The sequence below is a fragment of the Stomoxys calcitrans genome, chromosome 3 (genome assembly GCF_963082655.1).
Source record: "Stomoxys calcitrans chromosome 3, idStoCalc2.1, whole genome shotgun sequence".
Lineage (NCBI taxonomy): Eukaryota > Metazoa > Arthropoda > Insecta > Diptera > Muscidae > Stomoxys > Stomoxys calcitrans.
The window spans coordinates 102,502,235-102,526,951 of record NC_081554.1 but is presented as its reverse complement, the minus strand read 5'-3'; the positions used below and the strand labels follow the sequence as shown (position 1 = coordinate 102,526,951).

General features: G+C 38.8%; 1 protein-coding gene across 5 annotated transcripts in view; it reads right to left on the bottom strand.

The window, feature by feature from the left end:
- LOC106091729 (facilitated trehalose transporter Tret1-2 homolog) overlaps nucleotides 1-24,717 on the bottom strand; it is a 282,586-nt gene that overhangs the window by 17,241 nt on the left and 240,628 nt on the right. For all 5 annotated transcript variants that reach the window (XM_059365148.1, XM_059365147.1, XM_059365149.1 and 2 more), the window contains one exon: nucleotides 18,149-18,561. In XM_059365148.1, coding sequence (XP_059221131.1) covers nucleotides 18,149-18,561 — 413 coding nt within the window. The remainder of the gene's footprint in view (nucleotides 1-18,148; nucleotides 18,562-24,717) is intronic.

The following is a 24,717-nucleotide window of genomic DNA, read 5'->3' as shown; positions in this document are numbered from 1 at the left end:
TATGGGCATGCCTCTAGCGACATGTAAGCTAAGTTTTCAGGACCAGGCCCGAAGGGCAACGAATGATAGATGGTCACATAGAAGGGGATGTGAGCATTCCAAAACTATGTGGCCTCATCTAGACTTGAATAGGTCTATTGCTTTGCTGTCATTGGCTAGAACAGACGTCTCAATCATTGTGTCCGTCATGACAGGTCACTGTTTAATCGGAAATCATGCTGACAGACTGAAGGTTGCCAGCAACGACTTTTGCAGAAGCTGTAGGGACATCGAGGAAGAAGAGGCTATAGAACACCTTCTGTGTGTGTGACACGCACTACCAGTTAGAAGGAGTTCCACTTTAGGTTCTCATTTCTTTGAGAACCTGTCTGATTTAGCGGATGTGAACATTCGCAAGTTACTGGGCTCTTTAAAGCGATCTGGATGGTTCAACGGTAGTTGTTCCTGTGGCATCACAATGGACGAAAACGTCTAAGTGAGTCTGATGGCAGACTGCCACTTAAACCTAACCTAACCTCGCATCGCACCCTATTAGCACCTCATTTGCTGTCTTTTGTTTCATTCCTCATTCCGTTACAGCTCCGACGTTATTTGCGGTGGCAGATAAAGTGATGTCAGGCATGCTCCACCGTCTCCCTGTCTCATCACTGTTGCATCCGACGTTGACAACTCTGGGGAAAATACATAATTAAAGTTCTTATGACAAATAACGCAGGTCCTCGGCCGAGTACCAGTGTTAGCATAGAATAATTGCTAGTTGATAGGTTCAGTCCAGAAACTTTGTTCGGGTCGCTCATGGCTCATGAATTCAGGCAATATGAATTATGCCCGTGCTGATTTTCTTCTTCAGAGCGTGTGTAGCTGTCTCGCTTCCATCGAGGTTTATCTGGATGTCCTTAGTCATTGGTTCTCTATTAGATGGGCTTCTTGGGAGTGCGTGGTGGTCTCATCGTCAGCTCCATGTACATTAGGCTGTATTGAGTCTTCCGTACCTACACTACCTGATGTTCCAATATTAGGATCTTTGTCTATACTAGTCTTCCGAATCTTGAGTAAATGGGCTTCTTGGGAGTAGGATATGGTCTCATCGTCGGCTGCCTGTGCGTTAGGCGGCATTGAGTTCTCTGTCACTGCACTGCCTGATTTTTAACATTAGAATCTTTATCCATCCTAGTCTTCATTAAATCGAGAAATTCGTTGATGGTTCCGTCGTCGGGTCCCTGTTCGCTAGGCTGTGTTGGGTCTCTCGCCCCTGCACTGTCTGATATTTTATTATTACGATCTTAGCTTATCCTAGTCTTTTAATACTGGAGAGTCGGCGATTATCTCGTCGTCGGCCCCATGTCCATTGGGCGGTATTGAGTGTCCCGCCACTGCGCCGCCTGATGGCTCAATATGAGAATATTTGCTTATCCTAGTCTTCCTAATTTTGAAAAAGACAGCCTTGCCCCGTAGCACGCCATGACTTAAGTCATAGCCAAACATGATCAATGCCCACCACAAAGAGAGTTCCTTCCTCCTTCTCCTTCCTGCAGAAAACATCCCATTTCTCCACGACCAAATCTTGATTTTGCTTGTTAAAGACTTACAAGGTCGAGCTTTGCCCCCCAGGATACTTCCTATGGGCTTTTTGATGGTATCAATACACTCCCCTGAAGCAAAGTTGCCCCCTTTATAATCGCAGCTCATAATCCGATAACCCGTTTTTTTACCATATGCCTCATCTGGGACCGACGATCTGGTGGAATCCTACCGGATGCACAGCCGATATCGATGACTGCTTAAGTCATCTAGTCTCTTGTGCTTCCTTGCCACTCTGACGTAAGAGGGCGGCTCCTTACCTTTCCCAGAGGCCTTCTTTCTTGTTCCGACTATGTCTACCTCCGCAGGACACTGTCTACAGTCTCCTTTGCGGAATGGCTGGCTTGATTCTCCCAGAGTACTTGAAAGCGGGGAGACCTTTTTCTTCTTCTTTATCATTTTAGCAGTGTTATGCTCTTCGGGAGATCGGATTATTTTTCCAGCTTCCGTAGAAGTGCTTTGAATGTCAGTTCTGTTCCTTCCAGCATCCTGCACTTTCGCCCGATTGCGCTGCCGGTACGTACTCCTCTGTCTCCTTCGTCATGCACTGGATCGCTTTCTCGGTCTGCTTGTGAGCTCAGCAAAGCCATCGCTCACTTCCGCCGTCATCCCGCTCCTCATCTCTTGATTCGGCTGCGATGACTGTTCGTTGACACTGTTGCTGTCTGAATCTGAATCGGAAATACCACCTTTACTTAAAGGCTGGGAGCGAACTGTGCATCCCCCTGGTGTAGCCGTCTCTTCCCCATTTGTTAGTCCGACGACTGGTTGTGCGCTTGAAGCATTACTCTCGACCAAGGCACCCATACTTATAGGAGGGCGGACAACATGCAACGGTCTGATGACACCACCGCAGATGTTGGGTCTTTGAAGTCCATTTTGAGCCTACTCCTGAAAAGCATTAAAATTTGTCGCAATGCGTTAGGTACGCAATGCGACATCCGAGATATGGATATATTTTGTTTTTCTTCAAGGAGCGAAATGATAACACTTCCGCTCCACCCAACGGTTACTATATTATATTACATATTACAATTAATCACGGCCTTCAATTTAGCTGTACTTAACAAATAAATACCAATCATTTTAGTACCATATTGCCTAACAGCTCACATGTCCGCTTTGGAGAATTTCGATGGCCTTTCAGACACGTGGCTTCAAATTTGGATGTACTATACTATTAAATACCATGTCATACCATATTGACCTACGACAGTCCACTTAGGGCATTGTTGCGGCCCCTTAAGCATTCGTTACCAAACTTATAGATTGTATTCGTACTTAACTCCCAAAGACACTTCATTCGCTATTGTCCGCATCAGAAAAACAAACGCATTTTAACCTTTATATATAAGATGCATTTTATAAAGATCAAAATCGTTAATTCTTTGTAATTAGTTAGAGTATTGTGCTTTTTCAAATTGTTTTAAGTTTTATTGGGCTATGTATTATATTAATAATGACATTGTTTCTCGACGTGAGCTGATACCATGTTTGCTCTCGCGATGAAAGTCATGATATTTTCGTTAAAAGTGTTGTAGTGTTTCAAAATGTAGTCGTCAAAAAAAAATGGATTTTCCACTTTGAATCACGAACATAGTACCGCTTTTGAACAAATTAAATTTGTTCGGCATTTATTTGTTGTCGGACAATAAATGCTCCTTTTATGGGCCCAAAATATTAAATCGAGAGATCGGTCTATATGGCAGCTATTGGGTTGCCCAAAAAGTAATTGCGGATTTTTTAAAAGAAAGTAAATGCATTTTTAATAAAACTTAGAATGAACTTTAATCAAATATACTTTTTTACACTTTTTTCTAAAGCAAGCTAAAAGTAACAGCTGATAACTGACAGAAGAAAGAATGCAATTACATAGTCACAAGCTGTGAAAAATTTGTCAAAGCCGACTATATGAAAAATCCGCAATTACTTTTTGGGCAACCAATATATCCAAATCTGGACCGATTTGAGTGAAATTGAAGAAGGATGACGAAGGGCCTAACACAACTCACTGTCCCAAATTGCGGCGACATTGGACAATAAATGCGCTTTTTATGGCCCCAAAGCCTAAAACCGGACAATCAATGCGTCTTTTATGGCCTAAGACCCTTAATCGGTCTATATGGCAGCTATATCCAAATCTGGACCGATCTGAGCCACATTGACGAAGAATGTTGAAGGGCCTAACACAACTCCACGTCCCAAATTTAAGCAAAATCGGATAATAAATGTGGCTTTTATGGGCCAAAGACCCTAAATCGAAGGATCAGTCTATATAGCAGCTATATCCAAATCTGGACCGATCTGGGCCAAATTGACGAAGGATGTCGAAGGACCTAACACAACCGAATATCTAAAATTTCAACGAAATCGGATAATAAATGTGGCTTTTATTGGCCTAAGACCCTTAATCGGAAGATCGGCCTATATGACAGCTATTTTCAAATCTGGACCGATCTGAGCCAAATTAAAGAAGGATGTCGAAGGGCCTAACACAACTCACAGTACCAAATTTCGCAAAATCGGATAATAAATGTGGCTTTTATGGGCCTAAGACCCTAAATCGGAGGATCGGTCTATATAACAGCTATATCCGAATCTGGACCAATCTGAGCCAAATTGACGGAGGATATTAAAGGGCCTAACACAACTAACTGTCCCAAATTCCAGCAAAATCGGATAATAAATGCGGATTTTATTGGCCTAAGACCCTAAATCGGAGGATCGGTCTATATAGGGGCTATATCAAGATATAGTCCGATATAGCCCATCTTCGAACTTAACCTGCTTATGGACAAAAAAAGAGTCTGTGCAAATTTTCAGCTCAATATCTTTATTTTTGAAGTCTGTAGTGCGATTTCAACAGACAGACGGACGGACATGTCTAGATCGTCTTAGATTTTTACGCTGATCTAGAATATATATACTTTATAGGGTCGGAAATGGATATTTCGATGTGTTGCAAACGGAACGGAATGAATATACCCCTATCCTTCGGTGGTGGGTATGAAAAAACATAAGAATAATAAGTACTACCCAAAAATAAAAGTGGACCGATCGGAACAATATGGGATTCAAATGCAAGGTATTCAAGAGTAGAGTACGAATTTCATAACAAAAATTGGATCCAAGTACCTGGGGGCCGCCCCAACCCCAAAACCCCTAAAAATAGGTTTATTTGACGATAATGGCAATATGGGAATCAAATGGAAGGTATTCGGGAGTAGATTACAAATTTGATCAGGAATTAGGAATAGGTTTTATAATTTATTGATAACGGAAGGGGGCGGACCCTCCACCGTTACCCCAAAAACACCACCAAAAATCAAAGTGGACCGATAAGGACAATATGGATATCGAATGAAAAGTATGACGAAGGATGTCGAAGGACCTAACACAACCGAATATCTAAAATTTCAACAAAATCGGATAATAAATGTGGCTTTTATTGGCCTAAGACCCTTAATCGGAAGATCGGCCTATATGACAGCTGTTTTCAAATCTGGACCGATCTGAGCCAAATTAAAGAAGGATGTCGAAGGGCCTAACACAACTCACAGTACCAAATTTCGCAAAATCGGATAATAAATGTGGCTTTTATGGGCCTAAGACCCTAAATCGGAGGATCGGTCTATATAACAGCTATATCCGAATCTGGACCGATCTGAGCCAAATTGACGGAGGATATTAAAGGGCCTAACACAACTCACTGTCCCAAATTCCAGCAAAATCGGATAATAAATGCGGATTTTATTGGCCTAAGACCCTAAATCGGAGGATCGGTCTATATAGGGGCTATATCAAGATATAGTCCGATATAGCCCATCTTCGAACTTAACCTGCTTATGGACAAAAAAAGAGTCTGTGCAAATTTTCAGCTCAATATCTTTATTTTTGAAGACTGTAGTGCGATTTCAACAGACAGACGGACGGACATGTCTAGATCGTCTTAGATTTTTACGCTGATCTAGAATATATATACTTTATAGGGTCGGAAATGGATATTTCGATGTGTTGCAAACGGAACGGAATGAATATACCCCTATCCTTCGGTGGTGGGTATAAAAAAACATAAGAATAATAAGTACTACCCAAAAATAAGAGTGGACCGATCGGAACAATATGGGATTCAAATGCAAGGTATTCAAGAGTAGAGTACGAATTTCATAACAAAAATTGGATCCAAGTACCTGGGGGCCGCCCCAACCCCAAAACCCCTAAAAATAGGTTTATTTGACGATAATGGCAAATATGGGACTCAAATGGAAGGTATTCGGGAGTAGATTACAAATTTGATCAGGAATTAGGAATAGGTTTTATAATTTATTGATAACGGAAGGGGGCGGACCCTCCACCGTTACCCCAAAAACACCACCAAAAATCAAAGTGGACCGATAAGGACAATATGGATATCGAATGAAAAGTATGAGGGAGTAGGTAAGGAATCTGGCATACAAATTCATGTCGAAGTATAGGGGGTCACCACACCCCCATAAAAACGCCCAAAATGGGCACATAAGCCAATCACGGATATGTAGGACTCGGATTCTTTGTTCTGTATAGACTGAAAAACGGCAGAACCGATTTTCTCGGAACTTTCGCATATTGTGTAGGTTGGTCTGGAAGGAAACATAGGCTATATAATTTTTCGGTATCGGAAGGGGGACGGACCCTCCCCCTTATGCCAAAAACACAACACAAAAATTAAAGTGGACCGTCGGGACAGTATGGGTATCAAATGAAAAGTATTGGAGAGTAGAATGCGAATATGGTATTAAAATTTGAGTCTATGTACCCATCGGGCCGCCCAACCCTAAAACTCCCCCAAACAGACATATTGGACGTTCATTTCAATATGGGGCTCAAATGAAAGGTATTCGGGAGTAGATTTCGAATCTGGCATACAAAATCAGATAGGGGGTTACGCCACCCCCCCAAAAACGCCATCAGACCCATTTTGACTATATGATACTTGGCTGAACCGATTTTCTTAAAATTTTCATAGAGGCCTAGCACAAAAATTAGTTGCAAGCTCATTAGAGGTAAATGTACAAATTTTTGATACCGCAACAGGTTGGAATGCAAATCCGCAGGTATTGGCGGAATCACAGTATTATTCAAAATCGTAGAGTAGAATAAAGATTGAAGCTTTTCGCTACTCTGGTGTTTGGCAAAGTCTGTAGATAATATCGGGTCAAATTCAAATAAAGATTCGTAAAATTCTAGGACGATTTAGCTTTGTCCGTCTGTCTGTTGAAATCATGCTACACTCTTTAGAAATGAAAATAATGAGCTGAAATTTTGCACAAATATTTTTTTTATCATAGGTAGGTTTAGTTCGCTTTGGGTCTATAAAAATCACGTTTATTATCCGATTTTGTCAATAATTTTTTTAGTCGAATGGTTTTAGACTTTAGGTTTCGATATTAATTACTGAATATTTAAATACAGTCGAAGTATTCTATAACGTAGCAGTTGGGTACCGTCGCACAGTGGGCCAAACGGCAAAAAATTGGAAATAAGTCTAAATTATTTTATCTGTTGATCTTAGTGGTACAAAATGTTCCAGACATTTCAAATTTCACACAAACTGTACCAGTACCAGCTTGCACAAAATAAAAAAAGATACATGTCAAGATCTTTAGCCGTTTAAAAATGACATCATTTTCAAAAAATAATTTTATTTTGTCAAAAATTTGCAAACGTTTTCAAAAAGCTTTCGCAAACTTTAGCCATGGAAGTATTATCATTACTTTCTATTTTCACAAAGTAGAGGTATTTAAGTGCTAAATTGACTCATTTCAATACCAAACCATTACGTTATCTTAACATCAAAAGTCTCTCCTAGAAGGAACACCTTCGACATAAGGATGCATATTTGAGATGCGTTATTTTGCAGTGTAATAACTTTAAGATAAAGAATTTCCACATAAAGTGAAGGTTAAATTATAATTAATTCAATTAAAAGTCAAAAATAGCATTGATATTAGTGAGAAATTTTATGCAACTTTGTTTTTAAGATTAAAAACACTTAAACTAACATGAAAACGGTTAGTTGCGGAGAATGTAGCTGCGGAATTTTTCTAAGCCAATCTATTGGAGGATCAATAATTGAGGTCATCCTCCACCAAGGCGAGACAACTACTCACTCTCAGATAGAGGGTTATGAGCAAGGGTTAGATTCATATCGTCTTAAACCAGGAGCCATGGACGACCAGGAACAAAGTTTCTGGACTGAACCAATTATTCTATGCTAACACTGGTACTCGGCCGAGGAACTGCGTTATTAGACATAAAAATTTAAATGATGTAGAATTCTTTAATACTAACTACCTAATAACACTTAATATTCGTAACACCTCTTTCTTCGTTAATAGGACTAGGCGACGATATGTTCGGAAAATCTAATCGATGAGGTTCAGGATTGGATGGTCTCCAGGGAGGGTCTTTCTCTGACCATCGCTACATTAGGTTTAGAATAGCATGGCCAACGCCGAATCCGATAAGCTTCCGTAATAAGTTGAAAACCACCTGGCTAAAATCGGAAGACCACTCAGAGGAAAACTTGGGCAATATAATTTGGATTGTCCAACCATAGAAGACATTGACCACAATGTCTATAGGATTATGACTGCACTAATGGATTCTTTCGAAGATAGTTGTCCTCTTTGGGAAAGGAAATCAGCCCAAAAAAATCCCTGGATGACCGGGGAGATTCGCAATATTGGGAAAGAGGTTCGTAGACTTTTTAACAGAGCACGTCGTAAAAAAGCGGAAGTTTATTGGGATGTGTATTACACACGGCTCAAGGAATGCAATAAGATTACCAGAGCGGCGAAATGTGCCTCTTGGATGCTTTTCTACGAACAGGTTGATAGCGTTAATGACGCCGCCAAGTTAAAACGGAGGACATGATGAGGCTTTTGATGAAAACCCATTTTCCACAGGATACGAAGGGACTCACGGAGACACCGGAATCTTGGAATAATGACGTTGATCGAAGGGTTATAATAACGGAATTTATGGTGAAGGAATCCTTGAGGAGCCTCAAAGCCCGGCAGGAGGCAAGGGTGGTGTTTAGACCCTAGCCCGGCAAGGCAAGTTATACGACACCAAAGGCCTACAGACCTATAAGCCTTACGTCGTTTCTACTCAAAACCATGAAACATATTGTGGGCACGATGATAAAGAGTAGGATATCCAGAGATCTGCTCAAATACAAACAGCATGCCTTTGTCTAGGGAAGTTCGGTGGAGACTGCCCTGCACGAGGTTGTGCATAAATAGAAGAATCCTTCGATGCCAAAACGTACTCACTGGCGATATGCATTGACATCGAGGGGGCTTTTAACAATGTGCGGACCGACACACTGACCGAATTCTTAGACCAGTACCGGGTGGAACCGGTCCTTAGATCCTGGATAAACCATATGCTAAGGAACAGGTGGATAAGTTGTGTGTCCCATGGCATAAATATAAGGGAGAAAGTGGCACAGGGCACGCCACAGGCTGGTATTTTATCGCCACTCCTATGAGTGACCACCATAAATTACCTATTACGGATGCTGACTGAGGAGGGATTTGAACTCCTCTGTCTCCTTCGTCGTGCACCGGATCGCATTCTCGGTCTGCTTGTGAGCTTAGCAAAGCCATCGCTCACTTCTGCTGTCATACCGATGCCCTCATCTCTCGATTCGGCTGCGATGACTGTTTCATTGACACAGTCGCTGTCTGAATCCGAATCAGAAACACCACCATTACTTAAAAGCTGGGGACGAACTGTGCATCCCTCTGGTTTATCTGTCTCTCCCTAAATAATTAGGGACTACAGGCACCAAGGCACCCACACTTATAGGAGGGGAGGACAACACGCTACGGTCTGACGACACTACCGCAGATGTTGAGCCTTTGGAGTCAATTTCTAGCCTACTCCAAAAGGCTTTAAATTTTTTTCCGTAATAGGTAGTATCTATTCCGAGATACGGATATATATTTTTTTTCTTTGAGGAGCGAAATAAAAACACGTCCGCTTCACTCAACGCTACAATACTAAAGTTAATTTGTCAAGAACAAATGTCAACCAATTAACTCGCAAATGTGCAAAATTTTGTAACTTGGACGATTAGAAACACTACTTCAAGTTTGGCAGCACAGAATGACGCTCATGGGATTTGTATGCAGAGTTTAATTTTTGCAACACATTGCTCAAAACCAAACTCATTAGTCTTTAGTGCTGTTTAGCATCGAAGTCAAAAATGCCGCATACATTCACTTTTGCACTTTTAGAATAAATTTAGAAAATGGTTTGTTCTTGATATTTTACTTATGAACCATTATTTTCAACGATAAGTTAGCATATGTTGACATTTCTTCTATCGGTTTCAGAGCTATTTTGTTAGAAATTGAAGTTAAATTGTCAGAAATAAGTGTAAAAAAATCAACTCGCAAAAGTACAACAATTTTTAACTTTGACGATTAGAAACACTATTTCAAGTGCGGCAGTACAGAATGACGTTCGTGGGATTTGTGTGCAGAGTTGCATTTTTGCAACACGACGCTTAAAAACAAAAACATTCTCTGGTTACAATTTATCGTATCGTTTTTCTTCTGGTTAAAGGAATTTGGTTTTCTAAATATATGGTTATTGCGTATCCTAACGATGAAACTTAACCGGCATGCGGGTCCAGGTTGGTGACTTATCGTCAAGATAATACACCTGTTTTTTGTTTATCCATTGCTGCGCAATATCAGGCAAAAAAACTAGCTGTTTTCATTCAGTCGGACATTGCCTCATTACTTATGAAAAAATTTTCATAAAAGTATTAGGTTTTCATTGAGATTTTTGTAGTGTTTTAATGAAATAGACGTGAAAAATATGTGTTTTCAACAAGCTCTCATCTACAAAACTCTCCCAATGTTTTTCGATCTCACACTCTCTTACTGCAAAAGAAAAAGTCAAATCGGGAGATCGGTTTATATTAGAGATATATAAGTTAATTAACCGATTTGAACCGTACTTGGCACAGTTATTGGAAGTCTTAACTCTACACTACATGCAAAATTTCAGCCAAATCGGGCAAAATTGCAGCTTGTAAGGGCTCAAGAAGTCAAATCGGGAGATCGGTTTATATGGGAGCTATATCAGGTTATAGACCGATTTGGACTGTACTTGGCACAGTTGTTTAAAGTCATAACAGAACACTTTATGCAAAACTTCGCCCAATCGAAAAAACTTACGGCTTTCAGGGGCTGAAGATGTCAAATCAGGCTATAGACCGATTCCGACCGTACTTGTCACAGTTGTTGAAAGTCATGGCAGAACACTACATGTAAAATTATAACCAATCAGACAAAAATTGCGGCTTTCAGGGTATCAAGAAATCAAATCGGGAAATCTGTTTATATGGGAACTATATCAGATTATAGATATATAGATTTGGCACAGTTGTTGGAGGTCATAACAGAATACTATGTCAAAAATTTTGTAAGGGCTCAAGAAGTCAAATCGGGAGATCGGTTTATGTCGGAGTTATGTCAGGTTGTAGACCGATTTGGGCCGCTCTTGGCACACTTGTTAAATCAAGAGATCGGTTTGTATGGGAGTTATGTCAGGTTGTAGACCGATTTGGGACGTTCTTGGCACACGTGTTAAATCAGGAGATCGGTTTATATGGGAGTTATATCAGGTTGTAGACCGATTTGGACCGTGGTTGGCACAGTTATTGGAACCATGCTTGGCACAGTTATTGGAAGTCATGGCGTATTACTACATGCTAAATTTTTGCCCAATCAGACAAAAATTGCGGCTTACAGGGGTTCAAGAATTTTAATCGGGAGATCGGTTTATATGTGAGCTATATATAAATCTGAACCGATATGGCTCACTTGTAATTCACAATGACCTACAGCAATAGTAAGTATCTGTGCTATCGTGATTTCGACAGACGGACGGACATGGCTAGATCTACTCAGAATGTCGAGACGATCATTATGGGGTCTTCGACGAATTTTTCTCGGTGTTAGAAACGGAATGATAAGATTAGTTACCTTCACCCTATGGTGGTGGGTATTAAAACGGCAGACGGCCAAACGATACAGAAAGGATTTCGTCTTTGGTCCAGTACATCAAATTGAATTATTATACCCTTCACTACTACTGTGGTACAAGGTGTTTTAATTTAGTGAATTTGGTTGTAACACCCAGAAGGAAGAGATGTGGACGCATTGATAAGTCTCAGACTCATAATTATTTGCTGATTCGATTTAGCTATGTCCGTCTGTTTGTCGTCCGTCCCTCCGCCAGTCTGTCTGTCCATGTTAATTATTGTACAAAATCCAGTTAGAAATTTTCGTCCGATCGTCTCCAAATTTGACACGAAGCCTATTGAAATTGGAAAAAATAAGTTCAGATTTGGATATAGCTCCGATTTGGACTAATACTGCAATGGTATCGTCAACCGATTCTCAAGAAATTTGACACAGGGGAGTATCTTATCTTATCATTTGATAGGAACTGGTTTAGATATAGGTATCGTTCACATTTATATCTATTGCCTTTGCAATCACATTTATCAACGGTTTCCTCTACGACTACCACAAAAGTGCGGAATTTGATCGAAATCGGTTCAAATTTGAACTCTCATAGTATATTCGGGCGAGTATATTTATATATATATATATATATATAAATATACTCGCCCGAATTGGACTTACATTGCAATAACGTAGTCATTTGTTAAATGACTACGACATTACTGTTGAGAATATCATAGAAAGCGGTTCATATTCAGAAATAGCCCCCATATATATGTATTAATTTCTAAATTTTGTATTGTATTGTATTTTGTATTGTAATTTCTAATATTTGTATTCAATGTATCTTTCTACTATTCTATCTATGTATGCCGATTTTGGTAAAAATCTGTTAAGATTTACATTTAGTTTTCATATTTATTTTCGTCCGATTGTTAACCAATCCTCACAAAATTTGTCACTAAGTTTCTCTTTTGTCTCTTCTTATCACTGATAAATTTCATAGAAATCTGTTCAGATTTAGATATAGCTTCCATATATATGTATCTCCCAATTTTCGCTTTTAATGCCTTTGTTAACGCAGTTATCAACCGATCTTCGCAATATTTTGCACTAAGGGTTGACGATTAATCAATTAATCGATTAAGTATTAAATATGTCTAATAATGTCAAATGGGATATTTTTTTAAATCTCATTTTTCAAATATTTCTCATATATGTATGCCGATTTGAATTGCAAATAGGGCAAATGGATCCCATTTATTTGATCTTGCCCTTTTGAATTAAAGAAGGTCCCAAAATGATCAAAAAAAGGCAAATGCGATCGCAGTTTGCCCGGGCCGAATCCTATAATACCCTCGACCATGAATCGCATTTGTCAAGCTCTTTGCCCGATATCTCCTTGTAGGCAAAAAAAGGATAATGTATGAGAATTGCTATTCTATTGGAGCTATAGCGGGTTTGGATTTTGAAGACCAGAGTAGAAGTCATTGTGCAATTTCAGCTAAATCGGGTAAGAATTGCACCCTTTAGGGGCTGAAGAAGTAAAATTTTGAGGTCGGTTTATATGGGATCTATATGAGGTTACGAACCTACCAACCTACACTAATAAGATGTATTTGTGCAAATTTTCAAGCACCTACAGACATATTGGCAGACATGGTTAGATCGACATAAGTTATCATGGCGATCAAGAACATTTATATACTGAGAAAATAATGTATCCTAATATAAAAGATTTTTTCGTAATAATAAGCAAGCATTTTAGTCCTAAATGATGAAGTAAATACTTCTAATGTTTACGATTTTATGCTTGGTTTTAAAAATTACGCCTTAAACACAAAGATTTATTGACCTTAAAAACAGTATGTTTAATTTTAAAAATCTAGTCCTTGACATAAGCTAAATTGAGGTGTTTATCGCAGTATATCTAATTTGAGATAATGAAATTACCTATAAATTGAAGGAGACCACACAACTTTGACTAAAAGTCAAAAAAGCATAGGCATTAGTAAGAATTTTTTGCAACTTTAATTTTTAAGATTAAAAAAACTTTTTAACAAAAGTCAAGTTTTTATTAATATTTTGATGCTTATTTCCATATTTATTACATTATAACTTATTAGTAATTAAATAAATATTGAAATTCGTAGTCCGATCTCAATATTAATCAAAATATGGAGATATGTTTCCATAACTTCTATATCAAACATTTTCCCTATGAGGTCCATGTTCGAGAAGAACTACTAAATTCTCCTTGCCATTCAAAAATGGAAATAATGCATGACTTGACTTGACTTAAAAACTGGATGTTGCTGCCGAGTTTTCCTGATGTCATGCGAATGTATATATATAAATCTGATTTCAAAAAGAAAATCGATGGATGGATTTATACGGGCCTTTATATATTTATGGGCCCACCTTGTCGGCATTCGGTTGAGTATTGGTGGGTACTAAGTACTCATCAAATTGCATAGAAGTTTAGGCTTCCAGGAGCTTAAGAATTTAAAAATGTGGATCGATTTGGAAACGTTTTAGACACCTAACTCACTCTCACCGATAATAAAGAGTGATTTGTGTGACACGATACATCTGTCATGTCGCAAGCTGCACATTAAGCCTAAAAATACATTGATTGACGTTCAATCGGCGAATGGGCTGAATCATATTAGACTAATTGCTAATATCCAGACGACACGGAAAAAGGTGCGAATGCATCATGTCTTGTGTTTTGATGTCTTAGAACTTACTAACGAAACACTTCAGAATTATAGACAAAATAAATAAATAGTTGGAAATATGCTATTAGAGCGATATCAAGATATGGTCCATTTCGGACCACAATTAAATGATATGTTGGAGACCTGTGTAAAATGTCAGCCAATTCTAATAATAATTTCGAGAGATCGAGTTTTATGGGAGCTGTATGAGGCTATAGACCGATTCATAATAATAATAAACACGTTTGTTGATGGTCATGAGAGGATCCGCCGTACAAAATTTCAGACAAATCGGATGATCAAGAAAATATATTTATATGAAGTATATAAAAATACTTCATAGGGTCGGAAATGGATATTTCGTTGCGATGCAAACGAATACAAAATGACAAAATGAATACACCCCCATCCTCCGGTGGTGGGTATAAAAAGCCCCAAAACTCCCAATAGGTTAAAAACGGACAGAACTTTTTTGAACGTGTATATAGTCGAGGATCCCCTGAACTAGAAAACTCAAGTTTCAAAGCTTGATACCTTTGAATTCAACTATATCTTAATGTTTTCTAAAACAACATAACAATTTTAAAGACGTCAGAAATTTCTTATGTTATATATGAACATTTTTGATTTCTACAGTAGCAAAGAGAATTCCCTTTCGAATGGTGCATAACATTTTATTCAATAGCTTAAAACTTCAATTTTGAATTAAACGACACTTTTGAGGTCGAATTCCCGACAGTGTGCCGTTCGGACTCGGCTATAAAAAGGAGGCCCTTTATCATTGAGCTTAAACTTGAATCGGACGGCACATTTGCATTTGCAGACATTTTTTTTTTGGGAGGGGGTCTACAATCCAACCTAACAATTTTTCTGGTGTTTTATAAAATGCAATAATTCGTATACCTAAACTTATGTCATTTTTATCATTCGTTTTTCTTGTCCCACAATTTCGAATGAAAAGCAAAATGTTTTTCTTTTTCCACCAAAATTCGTTACTGATCGAAAAGTTCCAGTTTCTTTCTGATCGAAAGATTCCAGTTGGAATCCCAAAGTCCAAGTACACATTTTGTCTTAGTATGAACCATATTCAGGAGGGCTATATAAGGGTCTAACACAACCCTTTGTTCATCGGCTAAACAATTTTATTTTTGGGACCTATGAATTTAAATCGGGAGATCGGTATATGTATATAACAGCTACAATATATCCAAATATAGACCGATCTGAACCATATGCAAATTGCACATTTCGCCCATGAATATTCCACTAAGCAGCAGGGGCAAACTTCTCACATATCAATGAGTGCAGTCTGATTCAAGTTTAAGCTCAATGATAAGGAGACTCCATTTTTTATACCCTCCACCATAGGATGGGGGTATACTAATTTCGTCATTCTGTTTGTAACTCCTCGAAATTTTCGTCTAAGATATCATAAAGTATATATATTCTTGATCGTCATGATATTTAAAGTCGATCTAGCCATGTCCGGCTGTCTGTCGAAAGCACGCTAACTTTCGAAGGAGTAAAGCTATCCGCTTGAAGTTTTGCACAAATACTTCTTATAAGTGTAGGTCAGTTGGGAATGTAAATGGGCCAAATCGGTCCATGTTTTGATATAGCTGCCATATAAACCGATCTGGGATGTTGACTTCTTGAGCAATTCTTATCCGATTTGGCTGAAATTTTGCATGAGATGTTTTGTTATAGTTTCTAACAACTGTGCCAATGGTTCAAATCGGTCCATATCCTGATATAGCTGTCATATAAACCGACCTGGGGTCTTGACTTCTTGAGCCTCTAGAGGGCGCAATTCCTATCCGATTCGACTGAAATTTTGCACGCGGTGTTTTGGTCCATAACCTGCTATAGCTGCCATATAAACCGATCTGAGATCTTGACTTCTTGAGCCTCTAGAAGGTTTAATTATTATCCAATTTGGCTGCAATTTTGAACAACTGCTTTTCCCGTACTCTTCAACATACGTATCAAATATGGTCCGCATCGGTCTATAGGCTGATACAGCTCCCACATAAACGGATCTCCCTACTTTACTTCTTGAGCCTCCAGAAGGCGTTATTCCTATCCCATTTAGTTGAAATTTAGCATGACGTGTTTTGTTATGACTTCCAACAACTGTACTAGGTATGCTTCAAATCGGTCCATAACCTGCTTATATGACAGCTCTAGAGGGCGCAATTATTTTCCGATTTGGCTGAAATTTGTACAACGGTTTCTACCATGACCTTCAACATACGTATCAAATATGATCTGAATCGGTCTATAGCCTGAAACAGCACCGGTCTATAGCCTGAAACAGCATAACAGAGATACCGGGAAAAAAACTCGACAAATCTGATCCATGGTGGAGGGTATATAAGATTCGGCCCGGACGAACTTAACACGGTTTTACTTGTTTTATATGGCATAGTACCTCACAAATGTTGCCAGCATAGGGAGGGGAAAACCACCGCTGAAAATTTTTTCTGATGGTCTCGCCATCATGCAAATCTCGGCGTTCAGCGTCATAGGCGAACATGCTATCCTCTGCGCTACGGTGGCCTCCATATAGGGGAAGAATATCGAAGAGCTTAAAATGGCTCATTGCGCCAATTTTCACAGCGCCATATTGAACACGAATGTCGGAGAGAAGAGCCTTACACAGCCCACTGTGTGAAATTTCAGCGAAATCGAGTAATAAACGAACTTTTATGGTCTCAAGAAATGAAATAGAGAGATCGGTTTTCGCCTTTTATCGGCCTAAAACGTTTAATCGAGAGGTCGGTATATATGGCAACTACTTCCAAATTTATACCGATCTTGGCCGTTTTGAACTGAGATGTCGAGGGGTCTAACACATTTAACTGTCCCAAATTTCAGCACAAATTGTACAATAATTGCGCCTATTATGGGCCCAAAACATTTAATTGAGAGATCGGTCTATAACACAGCCATATCCAAATCTGGACTTTTCGGCCCAAATTGAACAAGGATGTCGAGGACCCTAGCACTACTCACTGTCTCAGCGAATTCGGACAATAAATTAAATAAGTTAAATCAAGATATGGTCCGATATAGCCAATCTTCCAAGCTATCCTGCCTATGACCAAAAACCTATGACTGTGCAAACTTTCAGCTCAATATCTCTATTTTTTTTAAAGACTGTAGCGTGATTTAAACAGACAGACGGACGGACGTGGCTAGATTGTCTAATAGATTCGGAAATTAATATATCGATGTGTTGCAAATGGAATAACAAAACGAATATACCCACATCCTTGGTTGGTGGGTATAAAAAAGTGTATATTAATTTAATACACTGGTGGGGGTTTAGCCGCCTCCAACCTTGCGATTAGTCTTCTACGACCCTAAGAAGCTTACATTTGTGGCTGATTTGGCACAAATTTTGTACGTAAAGTATACATCAGAGAACTGCATAACGTAAGTGTCAATTCAGTGTTTTTAGGAAGTGTCTATTGAGTGCCAAATATTTGGGTCTTATGCTGTTCTCTGGTACACATGTGCCTTTCAACTATGATAATTTGTGTAAGTTTTTAGTAGAATCCATGGTGGTGGTTTCCCAAGACACGCCCCGGCCGAATTTAGCTCGTTATTATTTGTTTTATTAAAAAGTGTATGCGTCACAGTAAAAAAAAAATGGTTTTGAAACTGTGGGTGGTGGCTAAAATTTGTGTGGTGACGGTGCTAAGTCCCACCGAGTGGCCTACCTACGCTTATGGTGGTGGGTATAAAAATTACTTTAATCGCTTATTGATTCTATCTACAGTTCAATTGGTACGAAAAGAGCTCATAACTTACCTTAACGGGGAAAATTTCTACTAACAGGACTAATGTCAAAGCGATCAGACCCATATTACCAACAAAAACAACAAACGCCATTAGAAGTAGTGGCACAAATGAATATTTGGACAGGTCAATAGTTTGTGCGTAAAAGGTATATGCTCCAAACGCACCTAGACCCACTGCCATGCCACCAGTCGACCAAAGCATCAAAATCTTGCGCCCAAATATATCCACAAATAGTGTGGCTGCATAGGTACCGGCAATTTGCAGTACGCCCATTATTATGGTACAGGTGTTTGGATCAATTGAAGAACCAGAATTTTCGAAAATATTTGTCATATAGTTGACAAATGCGAAAATTCCACTGAACTGGTTGACAAAGAGAAGGACAGCTGAGGTTGCGAAACATTTAAGAGCGTCGGTTGTCACTGAAATAAATAAAAGGAAGAGTTTTTTTAATTCACAATAATTTTTATAAAACTATGTCTGCCAATATACACATACATATGTACATAATGCAGCACTAAATGTTTATTTTTTACTATTTATGGAAAGACTATTCAAACATTTAAGCTGACTTCCAAAATGTTAGTTAGAATTTTGACCGGTTCAGCCATCTCTTTGAAGGATCTGCGATAGTCGAGGGCTGTTTTTGAATTAGGAAAAACTTTCTTCAGGGATTTAATGACTGCCTGGCTGTCTGGGAAGATATTTATGCCAGTTGCCGCTTGATACACATTACAGGGGTGGGGTAAACTTCTCGATATGACCAGTCAAAGTTCTTCAGGGAACACCCCAAAGCTCACCTGGTCGTCTAGTTTGGAACCATCCTTATAGAAGTCTACGTAATTTCTATTACCTGGGATATTGTAGTTCCAATTGCCCCTATCAGAAATAGTAATCCACACCTCTGCCTGGATCATCGGACATTGTATTAAGGATAACACAGTGTCCGTAGGCGCCGCATGACCAAACTGAAATCTCCCCAGTGGTTGCAGAAAGTTGTCTAGCCACAATGTCAAGAGGCGTTAGAGGCATTTAATTCAGTGTATCAGATGGTGTCGTTCTTAGTGCGGGCGTTAAGCACAAACAAGCGCCGGATTTTGATGCGCCCTCCACTAGAATACAACCTTATATAACATTATAGGTCTGACAACTGCAGTATACACCCAGTGCACTCGGTTTAAACCCTCAATTTTTGCCAATCGCTCTCTTGCAGGAGAATAGGGCAAGAGTTGATAATCTTGCCCTTTCCAAAATGTTGGATTTGAAGTTCAATTTCCTGTCCAGCAAAACACCCAGGTATTTTGCGCTTTCTGTAATTGGAACATCCCCTTCCAAGCAGACAGGCGCCACTGTAGGTAACTTGTATTACTTCTGTCTTGAACCGATTTACGCCTAGACCACGCTTGGTAGCCCACTACGCTGACGCACGTAGAGCTTCTTGAAGTATATATCTTATAGTGCTGGGATACTATCCCCTTAACGTAATAGCCACGTCATCAGCATATGCGAGCACTTATATATTTTTCTTCCAGGGACAATAATATATTTTTATGGTTATGTTCCAAAGTTGAGGAGACGGTACACCTTCTTGAGGCCTTTCTCTGCTGACACATCTTTTTTGATCCCAAGCCTGCCGTAATGCACCTTCTAGTACGTAAGTTATTAATAAACTCTTTTGCGGTAGTATTGATGACTAGAAATTCCATCTCCTTCATGATTGATTTAAGATTATTGGAAGCACCTTCAATGTCAAGAAATGCTACCATTGTGTATTCCTTGACAGAGAGAGACTCCTCTGTATAGGCGACTAGGTCGTGATGGGCTGTTTCAGTGCACTTGCCCTTACTATATGTATGCTGTTGCCGAGACAGGCGATCTCCAGGAATCTTTGCATTAAGATATGTTTCTGTCCACCTTTTTAGAGTCTTCAGCTTAAAGGATGACAGACTAATAGGGCGAAAATTTCTCGCCCCCGTGAGGTATGCTTTTCCTGCCTTTGGAATGAAAATGGCTCCTGTAGTGACGAATGTAGATTTGCTTAACTCATGGATATTTGATTTTTTTTTTGGCACACCCAAATTAAACGTTTGAATATCAGTTATAGGCTTAATGTCACGTTTTTTTAACATTTAGCCACTTGGCATTAAAATAATGTACATTACATCTCGAATGACATGTTCTTATATTCATTGTTTTACATGAGGGCTCCGTTTATATGGAATACATACTATTGTATTTATAGAACAGCAGTTTGATATTGTTGTTTTTGTTGTAGCTGATCTTCCTCTCGTTTACTTACTATGCTGTAATGGGTCTTCAAATCATAACGGACTTGTACTGTTGTCAGTGTTCGATACACTTAGTTGGCACGGTTTCGTGGCCTGGAGGAAGTGGGTCAGATTCTGGACCAGGAGTATCGGGTTCTTTTCTCCCATTGATGCTGACGGCCTCTTGTGGTGTTTCTTCCCTTGTTTCCAGGATTTCCCTTTCTTCTGATTTGATACACCGATACCCTTGATGCCCACAAGTTGCGTACCTGCGAAGCATTTCCAACATGTTTAATTGGCTGGTCGGGGTGTAGACAGAAATATTCCGAGCTTCGCAGTTTTTGTATGGCGAAATCGTGTTTTGGCAGTAATTTAAAATAAAACTAAGAAACTCTATCTATGTTTTAAAACTAAACGATCGTTTTTTTCAGTCAATTTAATTGAATTGTTTTCGTAATTTTTTTTTCTTTGAGATCTTTGTTTTTCTCTGAGAATGTGCAAAAGTCAGATACAATCGGTAATGAAACGTTTTCAAGCCTTTGATTGACTAAAATAATATGTGGTGTGTGTTAATCAGTTTCCAACGAATTTTTTCTATACTGAAAAACTTGTGTAAGAGGAAGAAATTTGCAAAGTGTATTTAACAGCCATTGATTGGACGTTGAAATTAATAACAACAAATACCCCCTCCGTGGAAAGCCTTTCATCGTGCGAGCTCCATCAATATCAAAGTGAGTTGAAATCTCTTATACTACCATTAAACAAGCGCCAATAAATTACAAGTTCGGAGAGTGAGCGGGATAACCGTTATTGCTCTCAGAGCCAATATCAACAACATAAACTTTGAATAATTTCAAATATGCTTCAATAATAATAATAATAAAAAAAGTCATTCATATGTTTTATATGGCCTTAAAATCACTTAATTTGCCATTTAAACTATTTTAAGTGGCATTTATGTTGGTGCTTATTTCATTTTCATTACCTGTATTTCAAATTTACGAGTGTTGGATATGTTAATGTTAAATGCTGAGTTAACAGGCAGAGGGCTGCTACAATCATTGTACCGCTGTTAACGCAACCTACTCATCGGTTTGAGAAGCATTGCACTTGGGTGTTTTTTTAATGTGTTTTTATTTGCACAATTAAATGATTTTTTTTTGCATTTTATTAACAAATCCAACCCTGTATATGCGTTTAAACATTTCTTTTTTAAATCGGTTTCAAACAGATTTATTTTTTTATTTTGGACATTTTTAATAAAAGTTTAGATACTTATTTTAAATAACTTCTAATTCTATATATAGTTTGGAAAGTGAAAGAGAAAAAAAGGAAAAGAGGAAATATTTTGATTTTAGGTATTCGGGTTCAAATTCGGATGTAGGGAAAATAAAATTATTTATATAAGTTTTTTTTGTTTTGTTTTAAATTTTACATACATTAAATTTTTAATTAAAGTATGTAGAATTGGTTAAGGTTAATGTTATTTATACCTTGTTCATTATTAATAATTAACTTAAATTACTAATTAGGCTCCTATATAATAATGTGAATTCTCCATTTTGAAATCCATAATGAGATTTTTTCTAAATAAAATGTGGATTTTAACAAAATCATGGTATATAAGTTTGATTTAGAAAGGGTTCGAATTAGTGAAGTAGGGTAAGCAGTTATGGGTCTACCACTCAAACATGGAATTTTTATTCCTGTTCCCGATAGCTACGGTAGACAGGATGGGAAGGCGAACCATGCATTTACATCTAAGCATGGCATAGTCGAACTATGATGGAAGTAGAAGCCTATTTTTCTTTTTTTCTGGTGGCTATAAGTATCTCCTTTCTCGTGTTTTCTCCTTTCCCTTATACTTTATTTTCCTTACTTTTTCTCCGTAATAAAAGCAGGCATATAAAATAAACTGGTAGTTGGCATAAATATACGATGTGATTCATCTCAGAACACTTCCTGGGAAATTTTTTCCCAATTAACCCCTTACATGCTTCACGTAATCCCACAGGTATAAACGATATGCTGATACAATTATATTATATCTCTAAGCCAAGGAGCCAGTCTGTTGGACACAACTTGTAGTTCAACCGGCGAACTATCCTCAGGGCCTGGCGACTTAAAGAAGTTGAAAATTGTTATCGCCTAAAGGATTTTCGTTTTGGTTTAATCAGTGCATTACCCCTTTAATTGAATTATTTAGATTGTCATAAATCCAAATAGTAAAATTGTTTATTAATAATAAAAATTTTTTATAGGACCGATTTCAGCGAATTTTTATTTTAATTACATAACTAAACCGATATTTTAATTTATTCTGTGTAGAGGCTTCAGATGTATCCTCCACGGAGCTGCAAAATTCCACCCAGAAATTATTCGGAGCCTTTGTCAGCTCGCCCTTGTATTGTCTTAGCTCAGCCTTATAGATGTCCCAATCGTGTGGTGCCCTTGTGACTTTCGCCCTGTTGAAGGGTTTTCTGGAGCCCTTTCTTACACCAACCAGCTCAAGGATCCACAATGGTGGTCGCTGTTTGCCCCTTGGCTTAATACACAAGTGAGTCCTTCAGGACCTTCGCGATCCGCGTGAGCATTATGTCTATATCCTCCACAGTTTCTACTGACTTTTTTGGTCTGAAAGAGACATTCGTGCAGAATGTGTGACAAAATTTATCCCAATCAGCATTTCGTCTGTTTAGCCTGGCGACCACTTCTGCAGTATTTTCTCGAAGGCTGAAACTAATATAGCGATGGTCAGAGAATCTTTCCGCTTAAATCCTCCAATACAAAGGGGACATCTAGTACCTCCTGCGTGTTCGTGGTAAAAAAAGTACGGTTTATTCCCTTTATTACAAATCGCCAGATTGTTACTTATAACATATTCGATAAGCAGCTCACCCCTTCCGTTGATACCCGAATTTCCCCATATCTGTTGATGTGCATTAGCATCACTTCCTACAGTGAGGCTCTTTTTCTCTGCAGAAGTTGCTTCAACCAGCAACTTACGGCTCTGAATGGTGTGCCATATATAGGCATGCCATCCAATAATGAGACTTAATTATTTCAAGGCTGGCTATTACGAGTACTGAATCTTCAGTGGTTAGCGACGTAGAAAGAAAAATATGTTGATAACTGTTTGCAAGAATTCAGGAGGTAAGTGTGGACGATTCCTCTTTTGATGCTTCATTAGCTGCTGCTGACGAAGTACCTTATGATTTCCGTCCTTACCCGTTGGCGCACACCTTGTTCGCAATCCAACAGGATGAACCTCCCACACAGGGCTTGTCAAGTCAAGTGAATCCGAGGATACCACTCCTTCCGACCTGAACGAATACAGCATGTCTCCGTTCGCCATCGGCCTCATTCAATCTACCAATCTTCCAGTCGGTGGTTGAAATATTGGGATTACATTCCCTTAGTTTCCTAAATATGGATTCAGCATATGAGGGAAACCTTGGTATCCAAGCGTGTCCGATTGGTCGAGAAGAAATTTATCGACGAGAGGGAATTTCTCGACGAGAATGAATTTTTCGACGAGGAGGAATTTATCTAAATCCAGTGCTGCGCCTGGCCAGATCGCTAATATATCTAAGTGCACAACGATACATTTCAATTGATCGTTGATCCCCGCAAGCGGCTGTTGTGTGAACCAGTTGTCGTGTCATGTCGTTTCCACCCAAGACGTGTGTGCAAAATGTTTCAAAGACTCAAGTGGAAAGACTTTTGTCAAATACAGAATTTGTAATTCAAAATATCATAAACTTTGTGGGGGAATTGAAAGGGAAAACGAGTACAAACTTCTGAAACAATCAAAGAACATTGTCTATAATTGCAATGAATGTGCAAAAGCGTCAAAAATTGGTTGCTGTTATTAGTGCGTTATCAAATGATGTGCGAGAGCGAGCTTAAACTGCAGTTTGCATCATTTTTTAATTCTTAAACTGAGAGAGTTCATCTAAATAAGGCACTTGAAAATAATGATGGTCATTTAACTTCACACTTTGCTCCAATTCATCATTCTCATTCGTCAAAGTCTTTGGTAAATGTTGTTGTTGCTGCTGCGCCTAGTACTAATGCCAATCTGTATAATTATTCAATGGGGACTGCCGCTCAAATTTCTGCAGAGTTTGTTGCTGTGAGCACTGCGGGCCATCTCTTAAGTTCGGGAGCTAATATCCAGTCAGGTGTTACTGCCGCTGTTAATAAATCTGCTTCTGCTCATTGTCAAGTGAGCACTTCGGTCAAGGTCATTGTTTGCCTTCGGATTTCCCATCTACTTCTTCAGCTGCCGCTCATTTGGTCGACCATGTA